This window comes from Labrus bergylta, chromosome 4 (genome assembly GCF_963930695.1).
Source record: "Labrus bergylta chromosome 4, fLabBer1.1, whole genome shotgun sequence".
Lineage (NCBI taxonomy): Eukaryota > Metazoa > Chordata > Actinopteri > Labriformes > Labridae > Labrus > Labrus bergylta.
This window is the reverse complement of record NC_089198.1, coordinates 33964261-33985496: the sequence shown is the minus strand read 5'-3', so window position 1 is coordinate 33985496 and position 21236 is coordinate 33964261. Positions and strand designations below refer to the sequence as shown.

Here is a 21236-nt window from a genome sequence, read left to right as displayed (position 1 = left end):
CATCAGCTGAAGTAACGATCAGCAGGTGAAGAAGCTGCTGCACAGGTGGGCATGTGATATCAAACATATTTTAGGCTGTATACTGTATTAGTACTGTATTAAAGTACTTTTTACAATTTATCACACATTCTTATTTCATAGTGTTCATAATTACATAATGTCTGACTAGATTATTTAATTGACTTTTTTCTCAATTTTTTTGATGAACCAATCACAGCTTCTGAAACAATGTGTCATACCTAGCAAGCAGGTCGACCACGCCTCCTCACTAAGATAAACGTGTCCGTCTCTTCCTCGGTCAGAGTCGCTCTGAGAATGTTCCATATCACTCCGAGGCTAGAAATCTTTGTTAGGATTCTTTAGACTAAGTTAGGATCTCTCTGAGAGGATTCTCAGAATGTTTGTGAGTATTGGCCCAGGTCTTTGTCTGTCTCTCAGTTGACTGAAAGTTAGGTTGAGACAGAATTTCCAGCATTGCGACCACCATCAACAGGCTTCCAAAGCCCCCGTCAGTAACCAATGGGTGTCATGGAGCTGCTGGCTGTTCAGTCTCTATTTTTTGGGTGAAGTAATGGGGGTCAGCCCTGTGTTCCCACATTTCTATCCATGAGCCTATGATGCCTCTCTATGCCAACACGGCTTTCCAGAGGTATTGATGCACTGCAGACTATGGTTTGCGTCCAGTTGCTGCGCTTCATTCGACTGATCTGACTGGAAGCTAGTCAATGCGAGGCCTCTGTGCTGTTGGGTGGAATTGGCTACCAAATTGGGAGAAAGGGAGATAAAATCTGATACAAATTTATGAAAAATGAAATGTGGGAACATGGAAATGTGGGAACATAGACAAGCTCCCAAGTAATGTACGTCTTTTTTCATTCATATTTATATAACAGTGCCTGGTGAAACAAAACCCTGTTTTTTTATTATCTGGCTATAACAACACCTTTATAAAACACACAGGGATCAATGAACTATTTAACCATTTATTGAACAAAGACAAGTAATGTCATTTACCAAGATAAGATGTATGTATGGGGGGTGGACATGTGGAAAGACATCCAGACTTTATCACGTTTTATCCTCTTGAAGGGCATCATCTTTGTAGCTATAACACGGGACCTTCTTTCTTATTTCCTTCCTTCCTTCCTCTTGTGCTATTGGCTGAGGGATTTGGAAATCCTCATTTTTATACTTCTTACTTTATTTCTCAGCCAGATACTTTATGTCTTTCTCTCCATCATCATCTTTATTTCCATGCTGCTCTGTGGTTAATCTCTCTACTGGAGATTCAGAGGATTGCATCCTTCATTTGATCCTCAACACTCTTCTTTCCCTTTTTCTGTCTCCCTTTCTTCTTTGGTTTTCTCATGAATTACTTTCTCCACTTTCTCTTTCTTTTCTATTCCCCTCTCCAACTCCCACTTTTCTTTTATTTCTCCAGCCAAGTAGACAGCTCTGTCCATGGTCTGCCCTTTTATCTTCTGCATTACAAAAGGTGCTACAGAGTTGCTACCGATGGCCTCTATTAGTGTCCCAAGAGTTATTTCCAAAGGTTTAACTGGCTGTTGTGACGATGAGGATGAATCTATAGCAGATTGGTCAAACTCTTTGGTCCAAACGCTCACAGGAGACAGAAGCACAGTGCTCTGTTCAGAGCTTTGGATAGGGACAGAGTTGACATCAGCTGTAAGCCCTGATATGACCGTCTCTCCTCCCCTCTCAACTACCGAAGCAGGTTTTTCATCTTCACTGGGTGACACTGAGCTGGGATCAGACTGCAGCAGACTGTACTGATTATTAACCATATCAGAAGTGTCCAACATGACACTGTTGCTCTTCTTATTGGCAGCATCCTGAATCACTGAAAATAGAGGGGAAGAAATACTGTTTTGAACAAACAGTTATGTTGTCATTTCCATTTATTTATGGATTTAAAAAAAATGTAAACAGCAATGCTCTCATGATTGGTTAAAAAACTAAGTTATAACTAATATGACATTTTTGATACTTGTTCATTCATTGCAATCAATATTGTTATGACCAATTTGATTTCACTTTGCATAATGCATATTTTATCATGTCATGTGGGCCATTGTATTAAAAAGACAAAACATCAGCTTTAACTTCCTGAAGAAGGCAAAATATATTATTGGAAGAAATAATGGAAGGTACGTATGCTGAAGAATGATTGTGCGGTTTTCATTTGATTAACAGAACCTGATCTGCTCCCAGAACACCTCAGCAGCTCTGATAACAAATTTAAAATATTAACTCATAGACTCATACAGGGTTGAATGTTACTCAGATAGGAAGAGTTTTTCTCACTTAAAGTTTCATGTCTGATATTACACAAGTTGTTTTCAAGAAGAATTTGAAAATCACCAAAGTTTTCTTGTCTGGGATTTGTTCTTAGATAAGAACAATAGATAAAATGTGTTAGATAAGAACAAAATCTACTAATACACATGTACATGTATGTTTCAGTAATGATACGCTAAATGATTTCGCAACAATCAAATCATTGTATAAGATGATGTGTACTTGTAATGTTTGGTTGAGACGGCAAAGTGTTGAATTCTGAATACAAACTAAACACTTAGGAAACTATTTTCGGATGTATTTTGAAAAAAACACCAATAATAAACTCTATAACAAATTGGTTTTAATAAGTCACATGACCCATAATTTTAACACCCTGCAGTCATGCCTTTTTACAAGCATTATGTTTACCCATTGTGAACAGCTAGGACATCTACAACCTGACATGACATCAATAAACAGCTGCATTTCTTTAACTCCGCAGTTTAACAATAGGGTCATGCATTTGACTTGGATTTATTAAGGAACTTTCTTCAGAACAAATTTAAGCTGTTATTGAATGAGTCCCAATAATGTTTGAGAGGACAGCCTGGGTACTTTTAGTTTTTACATTCACAACATGTTCATGCTCATTGACTGTGTGAGTGTGTGTGTTTACCTGTTTCTATCTTCTTACTGAGGATGTTCCTCAGTACATCACTGTAGACACTATACACCAGAATAAATCTGCTGTAATCTGAGAAAATGTACTGCTCCAATTGTTGCAGCTCCTGCACAAAAACAGATGTAATGCTTAGAGTACTTTCCATATGTTTACTGTAGTGAGTAAATAAAAGATGGAGAAGTGCATTTGACCTACAGTTTTCCAGTTGCTGTCCATTCTCCTGGTGAGAGTAGGCAGAATGATGCCCAGGAGAACTTCCTGATAGAGCCTCCTCTGGACCACTCTGCTGTCATAGTCCAGCCGCTGCTCAAACATGTTAAACACACTTCTTTACATTTAGTTTGACAATACTTAACCCAATGACATCAAACTGGCAGGACGTCAACGGCTATGGAATATTGTAAAATAAAGAGTCTGATTTGGTATCATTAGAGAAGTTATTTCTATAAACTAGTTCCTCCGTGTTTTGATACTGTTGATCCATTTTGACTCCTAAAAACTGATACAGATTCAAGTGAGAACAAAAAATTATTACTCGGCTATACAGAATATTTTGCATTGCATGTTACAATATAGAGAGTGCAGAGTGGGCCTATATTCAAATACACATATACAACTGCCTCTACAGAAAGTATTGAGGAAGATTTATGTATCACTTCTTTTTACGTCTTAGCTCTAAGACAACCGATTTTGTTCCAATCGTGGATCCGAAACAGATACCCATACGTTGTAACTTATTATATATCACTCTTTAAATATAGGAAGTCAAAATCTAGCTTTTTTAATATTTGAATGCTTAAAAGTGATATTTGATGTTCCATTTTCATAAACTTTACCTTGAGGACTCTTTCCTTTGCTTTCTCAAACTTCTGAGAAGAAGGCAGTCCATCAGATGATTGGAGAAACAGCTCTAAGGAGTACACAGCACTGTCCAACAGCTGGAAGAGACAGATGTTGCTTTGTGTGATGTGCATCTTAACCTTCTTGAATAACAAATTGGTCAAAAACAACAGGTCATCCAATATCTAAAAAAATGTAGAGGTATTTTATAGCAATTTCGACTTGACTAAACCGGCATGCCAACTGAATGTGTTTTACTTTAATTTTCTCCACTCGTAACTCCTATGGCTCACCAAATAAGCAAATAAGGTCAGCTGACTTGAGTTGGCGATAGAGGATTCAAGTAAGAAAATGACGTTAACAGAAACCAAATTTACTCAAAGTTATATTTTCCGATAATCATTAATTCAAATTAATGTTACGTCCATGTTAAAGATTAACCAAAATATTAGCCCAAACTATGAAAAATTAACAGATTCGCTGACATGTGCCCAGCTCTCATAGTGAAAATGTGGTTATAGTAAAATCAAGATTGACTGCGGCTGTGGTGGAGGGACCACATTTCTTATCTTTTCATTGGGCACAAAAAATCCTTGCAACACCCCTGTCTATGTCTTTGTTCAACAGTTAGGATGATGGCGGGATATTTATGAGCTACGATCTAAACAATGCAGTAGGACATGAGCTCCCTGCCCTTGACGTGATGTACCAGGAAATGGCCGTAGTATGAATATCATCGATTATTTTAATTGTCAATTATTTTTAAGTTGACATTTGTGGCACATGTTAACCAAATGTTGCATCTTGGCCAAACCTGGCTGAACCCATTTGCTGATGCTCTGAAACTGTTGCAAACCTTCTCCATTACCAGGTATGCACTGTCAATTAGTCTCTGAGTGCTGCTCATTCCAAACTGCTGTTTAAAGCCTTCAAGTTTCTCTTTCAGATTCTTCAACTGTCTGTAGCTCCTATCAAGTATGATGGAGCGCAGAGGGGTCAAACCCTGAAAAACACACAACATAATGACGAAAGTAAGACATATCACAGGGTACTTTAAGCAACACAAATGTTTACCCCATAAACATTGTTTAAAACCTCTCATCTTTTACCTTATTTGTTTCCTCTTTCCCTCCATTAATGTGTTTGTGCGCAAAGTCCATCTGCATGTGCAGAGTGTGTTGCATCTCCTGAATCCCTGCACTTATGTTTTCTGTAAGTGCTTCCAGGAGGGTAGACATATAGGGTGCTACAGAGTCAGTGAACACTTTCTCTGCTTCTTCACATATACACGCTGAAACACATGCAGAAAGTGACCATTAAGGGACACAAAATGGTTACTGGGGACTCTTGTACTCTAGACTTTTCTTGAACAGAACTGTTTTCCCCCTCAGAAACATTCATGATAAATGATTCATTCTCTTAATGGGTTCATTTTCAATTTGTGTTACCTCTGACTTTCTCCTCCAGGAAACAGTGAGAGGACATTATCTGGTCCATGTTGTATCTGATAGGTGATTGAATGGCTGATGCTGTCTGACGGTATTCCTCCCTCAGAGCCTGCAAACTTGCAATAAGTTGTCCTAGCACCAAAGTGTAGATTGCCTGCAAGCTCTACACATATATGAAGACGTATTAATAATATAGCACGAGTCTCTTGGTTTCAAATGGGATGAAAAAATGTATAACTCTGTATAAAAAGACAGCCTTCTCTATAACCCTTTTCATACATACGGAAATCTCCTGAAAAACTCCGGAGATTAGTCTACCCGGAGGTTCTTTAGGCTATATGTGAACGCAAACAGATACATTTTTCGCGAGGACTTTACCCGGAGTTTCTCCGGCCAGACCCCTAGTATTTTATCTGCAGAATATCCGAGTGAGCTGATGTCTGAACGCGGCCGCATCTACTCCGGAGGTTTCCATTTCAGCCAATGGAAAGAGAATGACGTTTATATAGTGACCGGCTAAAGTGTCTGCACACGACCACTACAATCTCTGTGCACGTAATTAAACTGCTGCATTCTGTTTTCTGTTCGTCAGTATGTTGTTCTTCACTCTTCTGTGGATGTTGTCATTCTATTGGATTACACATAGCATTGATATAAAGACAAATATTCTCATTATAGCGTTGTGTAGCGGACTCTGTTGCTTTGGCTGCTACTTCCACGTTGTTTAGTTACGTCACGTCTTACGTCGGGAAATCCCCCGCGGCCCCTCCCCTCTGACAGGGAAAATCCCCCGCTGTGAGAAGCATATGTGAACGGCTAGTTCGGGAGAATCTCCGGAGAAGTCCTCCTGTAAATATCTAGATATTATCTGGAGTGCATATGTGAAAACGGCTCATGTTGAAAGATAGGAGGGTTAAAACTTTAAAACCAAATTCAAGTTTATTACATTTATCTCAAAGATGGTTTCAGTTATCAAATACAATGGTATTGTGCTGATTTATATTCATTTTCTTTAGACGTTTAGCATAAATTGGTGAGTTGATGCTAAAAAAGGGTTTAAAGTCATGATTGACCATTCTGTTGAGCGATGCAGCTCCTGCAGTTAGCAGAGTAGAGGAGGAACAGTGAAAGGAAACTTAACAAGACACTAGCATGAGAGTCAATGAACTTTCCAGAACCGTAAATGTGTCCGTTCCAGAAATAATCTTTTCTGCTGTGGACAGTACGAACCAGAGTGGTCTTTGAAGTTTTATCACCCAGTTGAATGTGTGTATGTTAGCAGATGAAGAATCCCTGCACAAACTCTGGTTTCAAATAGCACTATGACAAGAGCCCGTTGTGGGGTGGGGGGTGTTTTGGCTTCACTTGTGTACAATTGGAGGGGGTAGAGATGTGTTGTGCATCGTCAATGGTCCATCCAATTAAAAATACTGATTGTACACTGTAATTATTATTTTTTCTGTGCTTTTTGTGTCATAAAACAAATTAGAATAAAAGTGTTAAATTCATTATTTTAGTAGCAGGGTCTTGATGAGGCACAAAGAGTTTTTTTGGCAAGGATGGGGTAAAATAATGTTTTGGGAACATGATTTTAACACTGGTACTAACATTGCATTCACACTGTCAACACAATAAAGTGTGACGATTACTAGAGCTGGACCCAAAAGCTAGGCTCAGACGAGGGGGTGGGTTACAGGTATTTATTACAGCCATTTGAAATAATGCACAGCAATCCTGGTGAGAAGGTTGCTGTATGTGTGTGCTGTGCTGGTGGAGTGAGGCCCACAGGGGCCCCCATGAACTGGCAACCAGAGGACTGTTAAGAGGGGGTTTATCAGCAGCCGTTGATTTTTCCTGATGAGTTGCAGCTGTGCCTAATGACACCACACCTCCCAACCTCTGCAGCAAAACATGAAGCACAGAAAACAACCAAAATCCTACGCAAAGCTCAACACAAAACACAATATAATAAACATAAAGAACAATAAATAATAAAAGCCGAACTAACAATTAAAACAAAATAAACAACCATGACAATGGTCATTTTCAAACATGTACTGTTTACTTTGTGTTTCATATTTATCTTACTTTTCTCTCCTTTTTTTGTTTAGTTATTTCAAAGTTTGATAAGATTAAGATTAAGATTTACTTTATTGATCCCGCAAGGGGAAATTCTGTTTTTACACTTTTTACAACACACACAAAGGCTGAAATATACACACATGCACAAACAGGATCCTATGGACATGCACTAATGGAGAGATGTCAGCGTGACGGAGCTGCCCCCGGCAGGCGCTCCTGAGCTGGTGGTGGGTAGGGAGTTTGGTGCCTTGCTCAAGGGCACCTCGGCAGTGTTCAGAAGGTGATCTAGCACCTCTCCAGTTACCAGACCAACTTCCAGATTTGGTCCGCATCGGTTCCCAACCCAAGTCCCTACAGACTGAGCTACTGCCGCCCAAAATATATATAAAGATATCAATCGATCTCTTCTTTAGTCACTAGAGTTTCTCTAGTCCCCAACTTGTGTCATATATGCAAAAAAAAAAATCTAAATGCATCTTTCTGTCATTAAACTTTTGCATGTCGTGCAATATGTACTCACTTTATAAAGAGTTTTTTTGGGAACATGTTGCCATCATGCAACAGTGGTGTTCCAAAATGAGCCACTTGCATGCAAAGCTTATCATGTACATGTCCATGGGGAAAATAACCTTGAAATGCAGAAAAGGCAAAATAATTATGACATCATATCTATCGAGTGAAGAGAAGATTTGAACAGGCATGAATCATATATTGCTAATCCTTTTGTTGTGTAGTGGTTCTACTCACTGCCAACCACTGTTGCATCCTTTCAGTCTTCTTTCTCTCTACTCTGGTTTGAAACAGACTCTGAAACCATGGCAACACTTCCTCCATCACCTGGTTGGCCAGCACCTACACAAACAAAAACACTTTTTAACAAGCCTGACGACTTAGATTCATCATAAGTGTTTATGTGTTTACTGACTTGTTCCTCAGTGCCCAGTAGCATTTCCCATGATTCATAGCATCCCTTGTCCTGTCGGTAGAGCCTGAGGGCTCTGATGCACGCCTGGGTCTCATAGGATAATTCACACCAGGGGTCTGCAGGGAGTTTGGTTTAAGTTATGATTATGAACAGTGGCGGTTCTAGACCATGTGAGGGGGCCAAACGGGGGCCAGTTGTTTTGTCAGAGGGGAACATTAAACCCAGGTGAAAAATAAAAAAAGATGATTGCTTTAAAAATATATTATGACAAATAATAGCGCACATCATTAAATACCATGATTTATATTAGTTTCAGTAACAGTATTTAATACTAGATTGTGAGTCCAGTTGTTGAGTCAAATACTGTGTATGTGTTATGAGGGGGGCTATTCCTTTAGGAGGGGTGGCCACAGGGGGGACCAAGCTCAGTGTTACAGGGGCACTGTCCCCTGTTGGCCCCTGCCTAGAACCACTCATGATTATGAATTTTGTTATAATTATGAATTCCCTTGATCATCAACACCATCTCTATTAATCCTACAAGTGCTGCAGGCAGGCATTATGATGTCACTGACATGATATTTTAGAAGTGCCCCTCCACCCGATGAGGAAACAAAGGACTTTACATGTCAGCAAACACATTTGAACTATGCCAATCACTTATTGAATACATCCTCACTTTTAATATCTCACCCTGATACAACTTCTTGTTAATCAGTCCAGCAAAATAATTGGTTCATCCAAACCTACCCTCTCTAAACTGAGTGAACAATGTTCACAAAGAGAGGCAAGAACAACCACTTATTCATATTTACAACCTTATGGACATTTTCTGAAGCTTTGAGCTTCACTTTTTGGGATTGTTTAGTGAAGTTTTTGAAATTTCAGGGCCATGGAAGTTATTTTTTGTAAGATGGTAATGTTCTATGGATTTTTTTATTAGTAATTTTGATAAGTCTGAGTAAATGTTGATATTTCAAATAACCTCATAATTTTCCTGTAATTATGCACTGTTACTATTGCCCGGTGATATCATAAATCAACCACTTACATGATGATGTCATTCCGTTTTATAACAATGATCTTCCATAAGAGAGGAAACAAGAACCAAATACACTACGATCTTCCTGAGCCTCACAGAGAGACAAAGACGTGGATTCAGACACAGACTAAGGCAAGTTGCATGGTGGTGAAAACAACTGTACATAAAACAACCATACCTCACCTATAGACAGAACAAAAACAACATAGAGATGCTTCTTTTATTATGCTCTATGTTTTTACACAATAATGATTAATTGGGCCAACACTTTGGTACAAGTGTCAAAGCCATGGCTCAAAAAGAAAAAAATATTTATTCTTATTCTTGCATTTAAGTGATCCTTGCACAGTAGCAGAACAATAAAGATACTGGTCTGATCAAAGGGAGGAGGAGCCAGAGGAAGAGCTGCCGGCTCCTAATAATAATATTATTGATAATAATAATATGAGTACTAAGTAATGGTCATAATTATACTTATAATACTAATAATTCTACTACTACTACTACCAATAATAGTAATAGTAATAATAACAACAAATGCAAAGCATCCCTCAAAAATATACAGCAGCGTAAGCATGCTGGCATTTTGAAAGTAATTTAATTTTGTATTGTTTTACCGAGGTTGCAGTGTCGAATGCAGGTCTGGAGGGCAGACAAGAACTGATCTCGCTCCTCTTCCTGCTGAAACAGGAAACAGGTTTGGCCTGTGAAAGACATGTGCAGATAAACTGCAAACATATCTGAAGATGGCCCCAGTCCCACCAGTACAGAATCCTCCATTACTCCTAAACAGAATAAGACATGCACACACAAAAAACAGGTTTACATCATTCAAGGCTTGCTTTCCCTGTCATCTAACAGATTAGGTTAGTTTGTTTGTTTTATTTGGATCCCCATTAGCTTCAGCATAGCGAGAAGCTATTCTTCCTGGGGTCCGCAGTTTATATTGTGACAATACATTTTACAAATTTATATCATATATTATTCTTTTCACACTACACAAGCATTCTACAACATTTCTTCAATAACTAAAAATAATAGACAATTTACATAAATGAACAAAAAAAAAAAAAAAAAGAAACAGACAAACACAAAGGCTCCGTCTGATTTACAGTAGGCCCAGTAGTCCTATCAGTACTGACTAAAGTTTCTCCGTAGATAATGTTCTTTAAGACTTCTTGTTTACAGTGCTTTGTTGTTTAACATTACTTGGGAGAGAATTCCATTCCAGCATTGTTCTGTATGTTACTGAATGTTGAGATGCTGATGTTCTTAATTTAGGAAGAGTAAAACAACCTCCCACAGCATGCCTTGTTGGATAATGGTGTGTGTCTGTACTGAAAGACAATGTTCTGTACAAGTTGAAAGGAGTTTTTGTTGTTATCATGTTCCGTAAGAAAACCATGAGTGAATATAATAATCTATGTTTAACTTCCAACCAAGAGAGGCGTTCATGCATCTTACTGACATTTGATCTGAAACCACATGAAAGAGCTACTCGTGCAGCTTTATTCTGGACCAGTTGCAATTTTTTTTACGTTACTTATTGAAATACTTGACCAAACCACAGAGCAATAATCAAGGTGAGAGAAAAATAAAGCTTGAATGACTTGTTTAAGTGTTTGTTGTGTCAAGTTTTTTGCACACCTTTTGATCATGGACAAAGTATTTCCCATTTTCGTTATTAATTTCTGTACGTTTGTCCCATGAAAGTCAATGATAACTCCCAACAGTTTGATTTCTTTCTTTCTTTCTTGTTTTATTATTGTCTGAGTTATACTTAGATCAAGCTTTGGATTAGCACATAAAGAATAATTATTTCCAACCAATAAACTGTTTGTTTTAGATACATTTAGAATCAGTTTATTACTACTGATCCAGTCTACAACTGACTTTAATTCTCTCTGTAAATTAGTATTTAATTCATTGATGTTTCCATCTGCTAAATATATGGTGGAGTCATCTGCATACATTGAGATACTTGCTCTTTCTAATACTGAGGGAAGATCATTCGTGAAGATTGTGTACAGGAGCGGCCCAAGACAGCTTCCTTGAGGAACTCCATGTTTCACAAGTTTCACATCTGAATAACTTCCATTAAAATACACCGACTGCTTTCTATCAGTCAAATAACTTTTCATCCACAGTAATGCAGTTTGAGAAAAAACACAATATTTCAATTTTTCCAACATTAACTTATGATCAATAATATCAAAAGCTGCAGAGAAATCAAGCATAATAACTTAACAAAATAACAAAATTATTTTCCTCGATTCTATATCCTTAGACCAGTTATCAACCATCTGAGTCAGTGCAGTGGCTGTAGAGTACTTTTCTCTGTATGCATGCTGAAAATGTGTTATTAAATTATTATTTGAAAAATAAACCTGAATTTGTTCATAGAAAATTCTTTCCATTATCTTACCTAGAATTGGTAATAAACTTATTGGTTGACTATTGGAACCAGAGAACGGCTTTCTTTTATCTTTAGGTATTAGGACAATTTTTGACATTTTCCATGATTGCAAACATACATTTTCATTAAAACACTTGTTTATAATGTGTGCAACCATGGGAGCAATTATTGAAGCTATAGGTTTTAGCAGCTTACTGTCAAGATAGTCAACCCCTGGTGGTTTAGTTTTACAATTCACAAGAAGTAATTCCACTTTAGCAACACTGATATTCTTAAATTCAAAGCTGCATGTTTTACTTTCCATTATCTTATTTATTAGTTTGTTTGATAGATCAGTCTTCTGTGGTTGTGCTGTATTTTTAAGTTTGTCTATCTTGGTTATGAAATAATCATTTCAATGATTTGCTATGTCTTTTGGTGTAGTTAAAAAATCACCTTCACTTTCTAAATAAGCTGGGGTTGATTTAGTATTTCCTCTTAATATATAATTCCATAATTGTTTTTTTTTTATCATTTTTTATTTCTTTAATTTTATTTTCATAAAACAATTTCTTTTTATTCTTATTTGATTTTGTGACAAAATTCCTAAGTTTACAGTATATTTGCCAATCCGACTTAAAATGAGATGAAACTGCTAGTTAGTTTGGCTTGATCCCTTTGCTTCATTAGGTCTTTTAATTCTTCATCTAACCACGGGGCACTAACATTTCGAACCGTGAACTTTTTTTTTTAAAGATTTATTTTGGGCTTTTTTGTGCCTTTAATTCAGAGAGAGGACAGTGGATAAAGTCGGAAACTGGGGAGAGAGAGCGGGGAATGACATGTGGAAAGGGGCCACGGGTGAAAGTGAACCTGGGCCTACTGCTTGAGACGAGAGTCTCAACACATGGGACGCGCGCCCTGCCACTGCGCCACCAGCGCGCCCCTGAACTGTGAACTTTTTGATCGGTGCATGATAATCAACAATTGTCATCAAAGTTTGATCAAAAACCTGGATCCTCTTGTAAGAATACTTCTGACCAGTTAACCTTTTTTACATCTACACAATGGGACTGCGTAAACCTCCTGAAGGATCTTTTCATTATGATTTTTGGACCCGCTTTAGGAACTTTAGTTTTCCTCACAATAGCAACAAGATTATGGTCACTAAAGCCGATCGGTACAGATGTGGCGTTTGAGCAGAATTCTGGTCTATTAACAAAGATGTGGTCTATACAGGAAACTGATCGAGTGCCATCTCCTTTTATGCATATTCTTGTTGGTTTATCAATGACCTGTGATAATCCACAGGCGCAAGACGCACTCATTAGTTTCATCTTCATTGGACAGAAGGAGGAGTTCCAATCTATATTCAGATAACCCATGAAGTAAATCTCATGATTTGTACTACTAGCATAGTCCAACATATCACAGATTTGATCTAGATACCCACTATTAGCACTAGGAGGTCTGTAACAACATCCAATCATAATAGGCCTCAAATGTTTCAAAGTAACTTGTAGCCATATTACTTAAATATCAGAAAAAATAAAATCTGGCATCACTTTTACAGGTATATGACTCTGAATATAGACTGAATAATAACACTTGGATTCATACTGATAAATTCAAAATCGGAGCAACACAAATCAAAATAGAGAACTACATTTGACCACACACACATACAGACACTCAAAAACACACAAAAAATAATGTTTGCCACTCTGGATGTCAAAGTTGCACTCCTAGGTAGGCTGATCTCCTCTTTTTCTTTAAATTATTCTATTATTTAACACAGTAACTCAGACTGACAAAATATTTTGCTATTATTACTCTTTATTTGCACTGGGTTCTTATTAAATTTATTTTCCATCTAAATAGATTATTGCATTCTTAATCTGTGTACCAAACTAAAAAGGCCCAATGCTTTATCAAATCATATTACTCATTTATTTTCCTCATTTCCTGACATCAGGTTAATCCGTTGGGTATGATATAAACAGAAAAAAACGTATTTCCTACAAAGAATTCTCTCCATTAGTCCAGCAAAAATGTTAAATGTCTGTTATATTTAACAGTACCACATGTTGTTCAGAGGGTTAGGGTTTACATGTCCATAGAGTTTTTAAGTCAGTCCAGTTCTTGTAAAAATAAATCCAGCTGAAGTCGTTTTAATATTAACTGTTTCTTATACCATCATTACTTGTCCCTTCTGCACACTGCCATCACCTTTCATGAACTGACCCGCAACGTCGGCGTAATTGATTGAATAAGGTAATTTTCTGCAGTTTTATGATCCTGGAAATATTTTGTTACTCCGTTAAGTGTTATGATTAGTGTTGCTGGGTGAATCAGACCGTGTTTTATTCCTGCCTTATGTAACTTCATCCTGAGATCCTTGAACTGTGCTCTTTTTTTGGGAAATGTTTTTATCTTCAGCTCTTTGAAATTCAGCACCCTCTCTTTCTTTGCTATTTGTAAAATAGTGTCTTTCGCCATGTACCTTTGCATTCGGACGATCATCGGTCTTGCATTCTGTACACTCTGTGCGCAATTTCCACATCGGGTTGGCATGGAAGATTTTTTTCTTTAAATACTTCATTGCAGAAAGACTACATGAATTCGGTAGGACGTCCCTTTTCCACGTCTTTGTCAAGGCCAAACACTCTGATGTTGAATCTGCGGCTGTACATCTCCAGCTTTTCAGTTTTTTCTCTTAATTCTTTGTTTTCTTTGCGGAGAGTTGTACACTCATTCTCCAATCCTATTGTGTACATCCGATAGAGCCAGCTCCACATCATCCAGTTTGTTCTTGCATTCCTTTAATCCGATCTGTAAAGTGTCCAGTTGAGGCTTTAATTTACTTATTGCCTCGCTTATTTCTTCATTAATTACCTAACGGATTAATGCAGCCAGTTCAGATTGATTTGCCTGCACTGCTCCAGCTGCCATCTCGGTACTCTCAGCTGTGACAGGTGAGATAATTGTTGTTGCTTTTTTTAGCTTTTTTAGGCATCAGATTTTCTCCAGCTCCTCTCCCACTTTTTACATAGTGTTTAACATCAACTACTGGAAAGTAGATGCTTTTGGATCTTTTGAATTCTGGGTTACTTGTTATAATTGTTTGAGGATTCCGCGGCCTCTATGTCCCATGCTCTCACTCACTGCAACCGGACATGACGTCAGTGTGTTTAGCAGTTCAAGTTAAAACATATACTGCTTTTAAATACTACAGCATGTTTTTATTGAGTCCTTTTAAAAACTGGTAATCTGCCATAGCCTTCCACAACAACCTTTCAGAAGTTTGGAATATATAGCTTTGATATTTGAAATAAATGTGCAAAGACAATGGGAAGCATCTCTCTGGCACCAAAGTCACATTAACTCACGAGGATTTCAGACTGATTTTGTCAACTCTCAGTTTTGATGGTTAGACACATTTGGAGATTATATCAGTGTCACCTCTACAATAGTTATCACAAATAATTTACACTGATGATTTGGATGTTGATTTATTATTGTAGTATACTGTTGGTATATTATTATATATGAATCAATCTCAAAACCTATAGGCTGGAAATGATACTCAGCTTTTTAGTAATTCTTGTGTAGCCAGCATTTGGAGTTAAATGACTTCCAGCAATAACGTCCCTTTCTGTGCGATGTATTGTTTAAAGTCCAATAAGAAACTTGCGTGTTGAGAGAAAAAGCAAAGTGGAATTTACTCCTCCAAATATGTGTCGAGAAACTGCAAAGGAAATGCTATAATTTCTTTGTGCATTTCATAGAGTTGCACCTGATTAATCTGTTTTTGGTAAGTTTGCTTATTCCTCCAAAAACCCTCCTATTATCTTCAAAATATATGAATACCGCTGAGGATTCCAGCACAGGTCTGCTCGAGGTAACGTCTGGATTCCTCTTCAGTGGTGAACACATTGCCCCCTGCTGGCTGAAGAACCAATGTAGCTGCACACCCCTGCCTGAAAGTCTACAGATGGAAAAGAAGAGAGCAATGTCCAGCACTTGCATGTGTCTTTTAGATGCTGAATGTCATTTTTGGTTTCTGAAAGCATGCTCCTACCTCCATGTTTTCATGTATCTCCACTTTGTTTTGCCTTACAACAAGATGATGTATCGCTCTCTGCTTTTCTTTCCCTGCTCGTTCCAGCTGGAGAATTGAACAATTCCTTGGTAAACCACTTCCTCCAGGGCAACCTGAGGCAACAGAAACACTGATTTTCCTGTTGCATCCATAAAGACTCTGTTGTTAGACTTAACAAGTTATGGTTGATAGACAAGTCGTCAGGTGCAGCTCTTACCTTTTCGCTGAGCAGGAGACCCCTTCCCTCTCTTTTAGGCTCCAACTCCTGGTGTAAATGTTTGAAGAAGGCTGTTGTAGTCCACACATACTGGCACTGGAGTACTTTTAACCAGAGACATGTAGCTCCCTAAGTCTAACAGGGCTGTCACCTGATGGTAAGAGTTTTGTGTCTCGTGACCTCCATGTCAGCCTCGGGGCCCACTTCTAACCGGGGTGCATAACAAGCGCCGGTGACCTTAGCTTTGCATATGGGACACACAGAAGCTTTGTGGCCTGGCTGCTGGCAGTAGTAACAAACAAGGTCCTTACTCGATCCTCGATGGTTTGGGGCAGAGATGGTGTCACCTGAAGGTGTCTCTCTCCCCTTGTAGGCCATGACTGAGGATGCTGGAAAGCTGGTCTGTGTGGTGCACTGGTGGAATGTGGAGCAGGTCCTCCTGTCTGGAACTCCTGTCAGCTGAGAGTCCCTTGACTGGCTCGTGCTCCTTCACCCAGGTCCTCACCTCCGTCCGAAGTACACGGAGTAGCTGCTCCAAGACGATGGCTTCCCCAATCTCCTTCTCGGTGTGCTGCTTGGGCCGGATCCAGTGTCGGTAGAGTCCCTTTAGGCGGTGGTGGGTCTCGGTGGGGTTCTCACCAGAGGGCACAGCAGTGGAACGGAACTGCTGCAAGTACGTCTCTGGAGAGATGAGGAATTTTATAAATTTTTCAGGTCTACTGCTGGCATCCTGAGACTGGAAAGAAGGCGCCTCAGATGTTGAATCCTGACGTCCTCGCCGGGTTGCTGGGGTTGGGAGTTCAAATCTTGGGCTGCTCGCAGTGGCTCAACTTGGAGTAGTGACATGGGCTGGCCTGCTCTGACCCTGTGGTGCAAGAGTCTGTCAGGACTGGGGCACAGGTTGACAAGGCTGCTCAGGCCCTGGAAGAGAAGCCCTCAGGCTTTGGATCTCTGCCAACAGGCCCTCCTCTCTCCTTTGCTGTGATGCCAAAAAGTCTCTCATCATAGCCACCAGTTCTCCTCCTGCTTCACCTACAGATGCCTTTAGGAGCTGCTGGGACCTGCCATGACCTGCCAGGGCCAGTTCTCCTCATCGTCCTCCTCAGACGTAGTTGGCACTGTGTCCCAAGACGGGTCTTCTTTGGCAGCTGCTTCCTCCAACTGCTCTCGCCGCTGGGACTGCAGTCCTGTGTGCTGCTTTTGGGTCCGAATTAGCTTCTTGCTATTAGCCATTCCACTTCTGACACCATATGTTACGGGGTTCTCTTTCAAAAAATCATAAAACACAGGCATAGTCGAAGACTACGATTGATGTATTTTTAATTTTAGCCGGCCTCCCAAGGTGCAGTGACAGATATGTGTTCATTCATTTTCTCATGAATGAACTGTTTTTAATCTGTTACATTCATATGGCCTACTCATCACTAAATTAAACATTTTAATCCATATTGTATTAACACCACAGCAACGTATCTGTATCTGCGCCTCATCTGCCTATTCACATTGGGGAAATGGGCCGCCTCTGTTTGGCACCCAAACATGACACAGCGGAGCGCATATGTAATACCCTCTGGCAAGCCCTTTTAACATTTAAGTATTAGCGGTAATAGCAATTGTAGACATAAATACTTTTTTTGGACATGTAAGAATTTCAAGCCGACATATCCACCATGTAATTTTCACCAGTAACAATTCTAATTAAAGATATCTACAATTCATTTTTCACTGGTGGAAATGGTCATTATAGATATCTGTAACTTAATTACAACCAGTCAGCTTGTCCCATTGACTTCTATTCAAATTGAATTACAGATATCTGTAATTAAATTTTTACATGTTTTTTAATTCAAAGTCCACATATCCATAATGACATTTTGACATGTCGCAATTCTAATTCATGATATCTACAACTCAATTCTCACTAGTAAAAATGTTAATTCTTGATATCAACAATTCAGTTGTTATAGTGACAAAGTTCATTGATGATATCTACAATTGTGCTTACATTACAGATAGCCTATCATACATTCATTCTAGATATCTAAAATGCAATTCTTACTAGTCAAAATTACATTATTGATATCTTGACCTGGAATTGTTACACGTAAGAATTGCATTTCAGATATCAAGAATTGAATTTCAGATAATCTGAAATGAAATTCTTTATATCTGTAATTACATGTTTACGTGTAACAATTATATTAGCGATATCTACAATGTTCAATCAATCAATCAATCAATTTTTCTTTGTATAGCGTCAACTCATAACAAGTGTTATCTCGAGACACTTTACATAAAGCAGGTAAAATATTCATATTCAAAATGAATATGTTAATTAGGCTACATATCCAAACTAATGTTAATTAAGCTACATATCCAAATGAATATGTTAATTGTGCTACATATCCGAAATTAATATGTTAATTAGGCTACATATCCAAACTAATATGGTAATTAGGTTACATATTCAAACTAATATGGTAATTAGGCTAAAATATTATTATTCTTACTAGTGAAAAAGTAATCCCTGATATCTGTAATTCAATTAAAGATATCTGCAAATCAGTTTCTACATTTTAAATTAACATTTCAACACACACCAATGGTAATGCAATGTAATATTCACTAGTGAAAACTAAATCGAATGAATTAATATGTCTGAAAGACAAAATAGAGCTCTCACGTGTGCACCCTCGGTCGCACTATGAAACGGAGAGGAAAAGGAGGATGATGGTGTGATTTACTGAGTGATTATAGAAGCACTGGCAGAGGGAAAGGTTCGGCGTGTGTGTGTGTTGGTGTGTGTGTCAGCGTGTGTGCACTGCAAGGTGACTAATCAGGCTTTCCAATGATATAAAATACAACACAAATAAGTATTATTAAAGGTCCCATATTATGCTTTTTCTGGTTTTATATGCCCTTTTAGTCTGTTTTCCATGTATCCTGTGCATGTTTAGGCACATCTATTTGCAAAAATTCAAAGTCCGCGGAAACGCGGCTTCTCCTACGTCCTCCTGTTAGCTGTAGCATTAGCTGCATGTAACACTCGGTTCTAGCCCCCCTCGATAAAAATTTGTCAGTGCGACGTCTTGTCAGTGTGAGATCACTGATCTAAGCCCATTGGCTCATTGTGGCAAGCCCTGCAGCTCATGTTGCAATTTCCGAGAAGCGTGCTGAGCAACTGACCAATAACGACAGAGCGGATCGGCAGACGAATCAGAGCAGACTTGGCCCATGTGGGGTCTAACAGTGTGGGCACAGCAGAGCGTAGCTGACGGACTCAGAGCGTAGAGGGAGCAAGGAGCAGCAGTACATGAAAACAGACACTTTTTCTTTTTACTTTAGCTATTGTGAACGTACAAAAGTAGGTACATAGATTAAATATACAAACCCCAAAAAGGGCATAATATAGGCTCTTTAAAGGGTCGAGATAATTGACCAAAATAACGTTTTGGAGGAGTTTGTCTTCTCAGGGAGTAACATAAAAATGACGAGTGGCCGACTGCACGAGCTGCTCCTGCTGTATGTTAATCAGCAATCAGGCTGAACAGAAAGAGAGAGGTGACAATGAATGCAGGTTTTCAACAAAGATAACAGGAACGACATTTCTTTAGTTTTATTTGCTCACAAGTTGCCAGAATTCTATTAGAGCTATGGGACTTAACGACAGACACACAGCTGCACTGCACGCATATCCTGATGGTCTTCAGATCAGTATACATTACTTACCTGTTTCTCCTGTCTTGACTGATGTAAAAGCAAAAGTTTGACTGATAATAACAACGCTTCCGATGGAGTGAGCCACAAAGAGCAGGTCGTCTGCATAAAAACACTCCTTTCTGTCATTCGTAACGGCCCAGACCGCCTCACCACATCCACACTAAGTGTAGAAGCCTCTGGCCTCTCCCAACTTATTTAAACTCTGATTATTGTAATAACGGTCAAATGAATATTAACTGATTGTATTTACAGATGGTTCATTTTTAGGTCACCCAGACGTGAAAGGGTTCTGCTGATCACTTCTAAATGCTGTTGTGTCAGACTGTAATAGACTACTGAACATTTCATTCTTATCCTAAAACGATATCACACACAGGCTGTCCGCTCATATAGATGTCTGCTGGTTTAGCCACAGAGCAGCGCTAAAAAGACTCCTTGAATTATGCACGGAGATGGCACAGATTCAAGGCCCATAAAAAGTCAGTAACAGAGTTAGATCACTATAGTACAAACAACTGACTGCCAGACTTTTCTTAGTTAAAGAACATGAAACTCCACACGGAGCTGATCAGACTGCAGTGAAGTACACTGAAGGAAAAGTTCCCGTCTGTTTGTTTGGAAACATGCCTAGCACTAAAATACCTGAAAATGACTGTTTGCATGGCAAAAAACTAGTGGCGACGAAGGCCGCCTGTGATATCGGCGCACGACGCCTTTTGTTTTGGCCTAGGCTTATCTAAGTCATATCTGTAACATTTACATGCATGTTCTGACTGTATTTTACATGTATTTTCTGTGATTATCTCTGATCTGTGACAATCGTTATCCCCTCATTCAACATATCCAGTGTCAGTTTATCTTCTAATAAATTTGTGTATGAGCCACTGTAGGCTTTTCACAATTTGGTCTCATAGCTTGTCAAACTCTCCATTTCCAAAGATACACAATGCAAACATCACATAAAGTGAGGAAACATATTGTGTAATAGTTTCATAATGTCTTTGTGCCCTTTATCAGCAATTACATTTACCTTCACAAAACCCCTCCATACATTGTTTACCAATAATGGCTAAGCTATTCAGACAAAATTGTTATTTTTTATACCAGTGTGTTAACAAGCCTTTAAAATGGGAATTCTAACAGGGAGTATTAATGGGATTTCCAAGGCTTTTGGAACAAGCCTCAACTGGACACTCAAGGAATAGCAGTTTTTATGCACTTCCGTACTGGTTTCATTCTTCAACCGCTAGTTCCCAATGAACTGCCAAAAAAACAAGAAAAACGTCTTCATTCAGTTCTACCAAGATGATAGTTTAATCAAGTGTGGGTAAGAATAATGTTGGAGTAAGTAAACACATTCAATGACACAATTTATATTGTGTGGAGGCTTTGAGTGACTTATTCTTAAAAGAAATGGATAAGAGACAGAGAACCATCTCACTGCTACAGCAGAGTATGGGGACAGGCTGCAAATAACAAGGA

At 38.7% G+C, this 21236-nt stretch overlaps 2 protein-coding genes across 2 annotated transcripts; both read right to left on the bottom strand.

Moving 5' to 3' along the window:
• Positions 1-1313: 1313 nt before the first annotated feature.
• Positions 1314-8126, bottom strand: LOC136179102 (protein Niban 1-like). Its single transcript, XM_065954425.1, has 9 exons — positions 8101-8126; positions 7874-7982; positions 5272-5434; positions 4933-5114; positions 4692-4826; positions 3820-3921; positions 3179-3286; positions 2978-3089; positions 1314-1861 (listed from the first exon to the last, which is right to left on the bottom strand). The coding sequence occupies exons 3-9, from the start codon at positions 5318-5320 to the stop codon at positions 1317-1319; spliced, it is 1233 nt and encodes a 410-aa protein (XP_065810497.1). The 5' UTR covers positions 5321-5434; positions 7874-7982; positions 8101-8126; the 3' UTR covers positions 1314-1316.
• Positions 7999-16373, bottom strand: LOC136179103 (protein Niban 1-like). The gene is made up of 6 exons (XM_065954426.1): positions 16035-16373; positions 15797-15930; positions 15586-15703; positions 9938-10105; positions 8279-8394; positions 7999-8205 (listed from the first exon to the last, which is right to left on the bottom strand). Exons 2-6 carry the CDS (start codon positions 15800-15802, stop codon positions 8068-8070), a joined length of 546 nt encoding a protein of 181 aa, XP_065810498.1. The 5' UTR covers positions 15803-15930; positions 16035-16373; the 3' UTR covers positions 7999-8067.
• Between the last annotated feature and the right edge of the window lie 4863 nt (positions 16374-21236).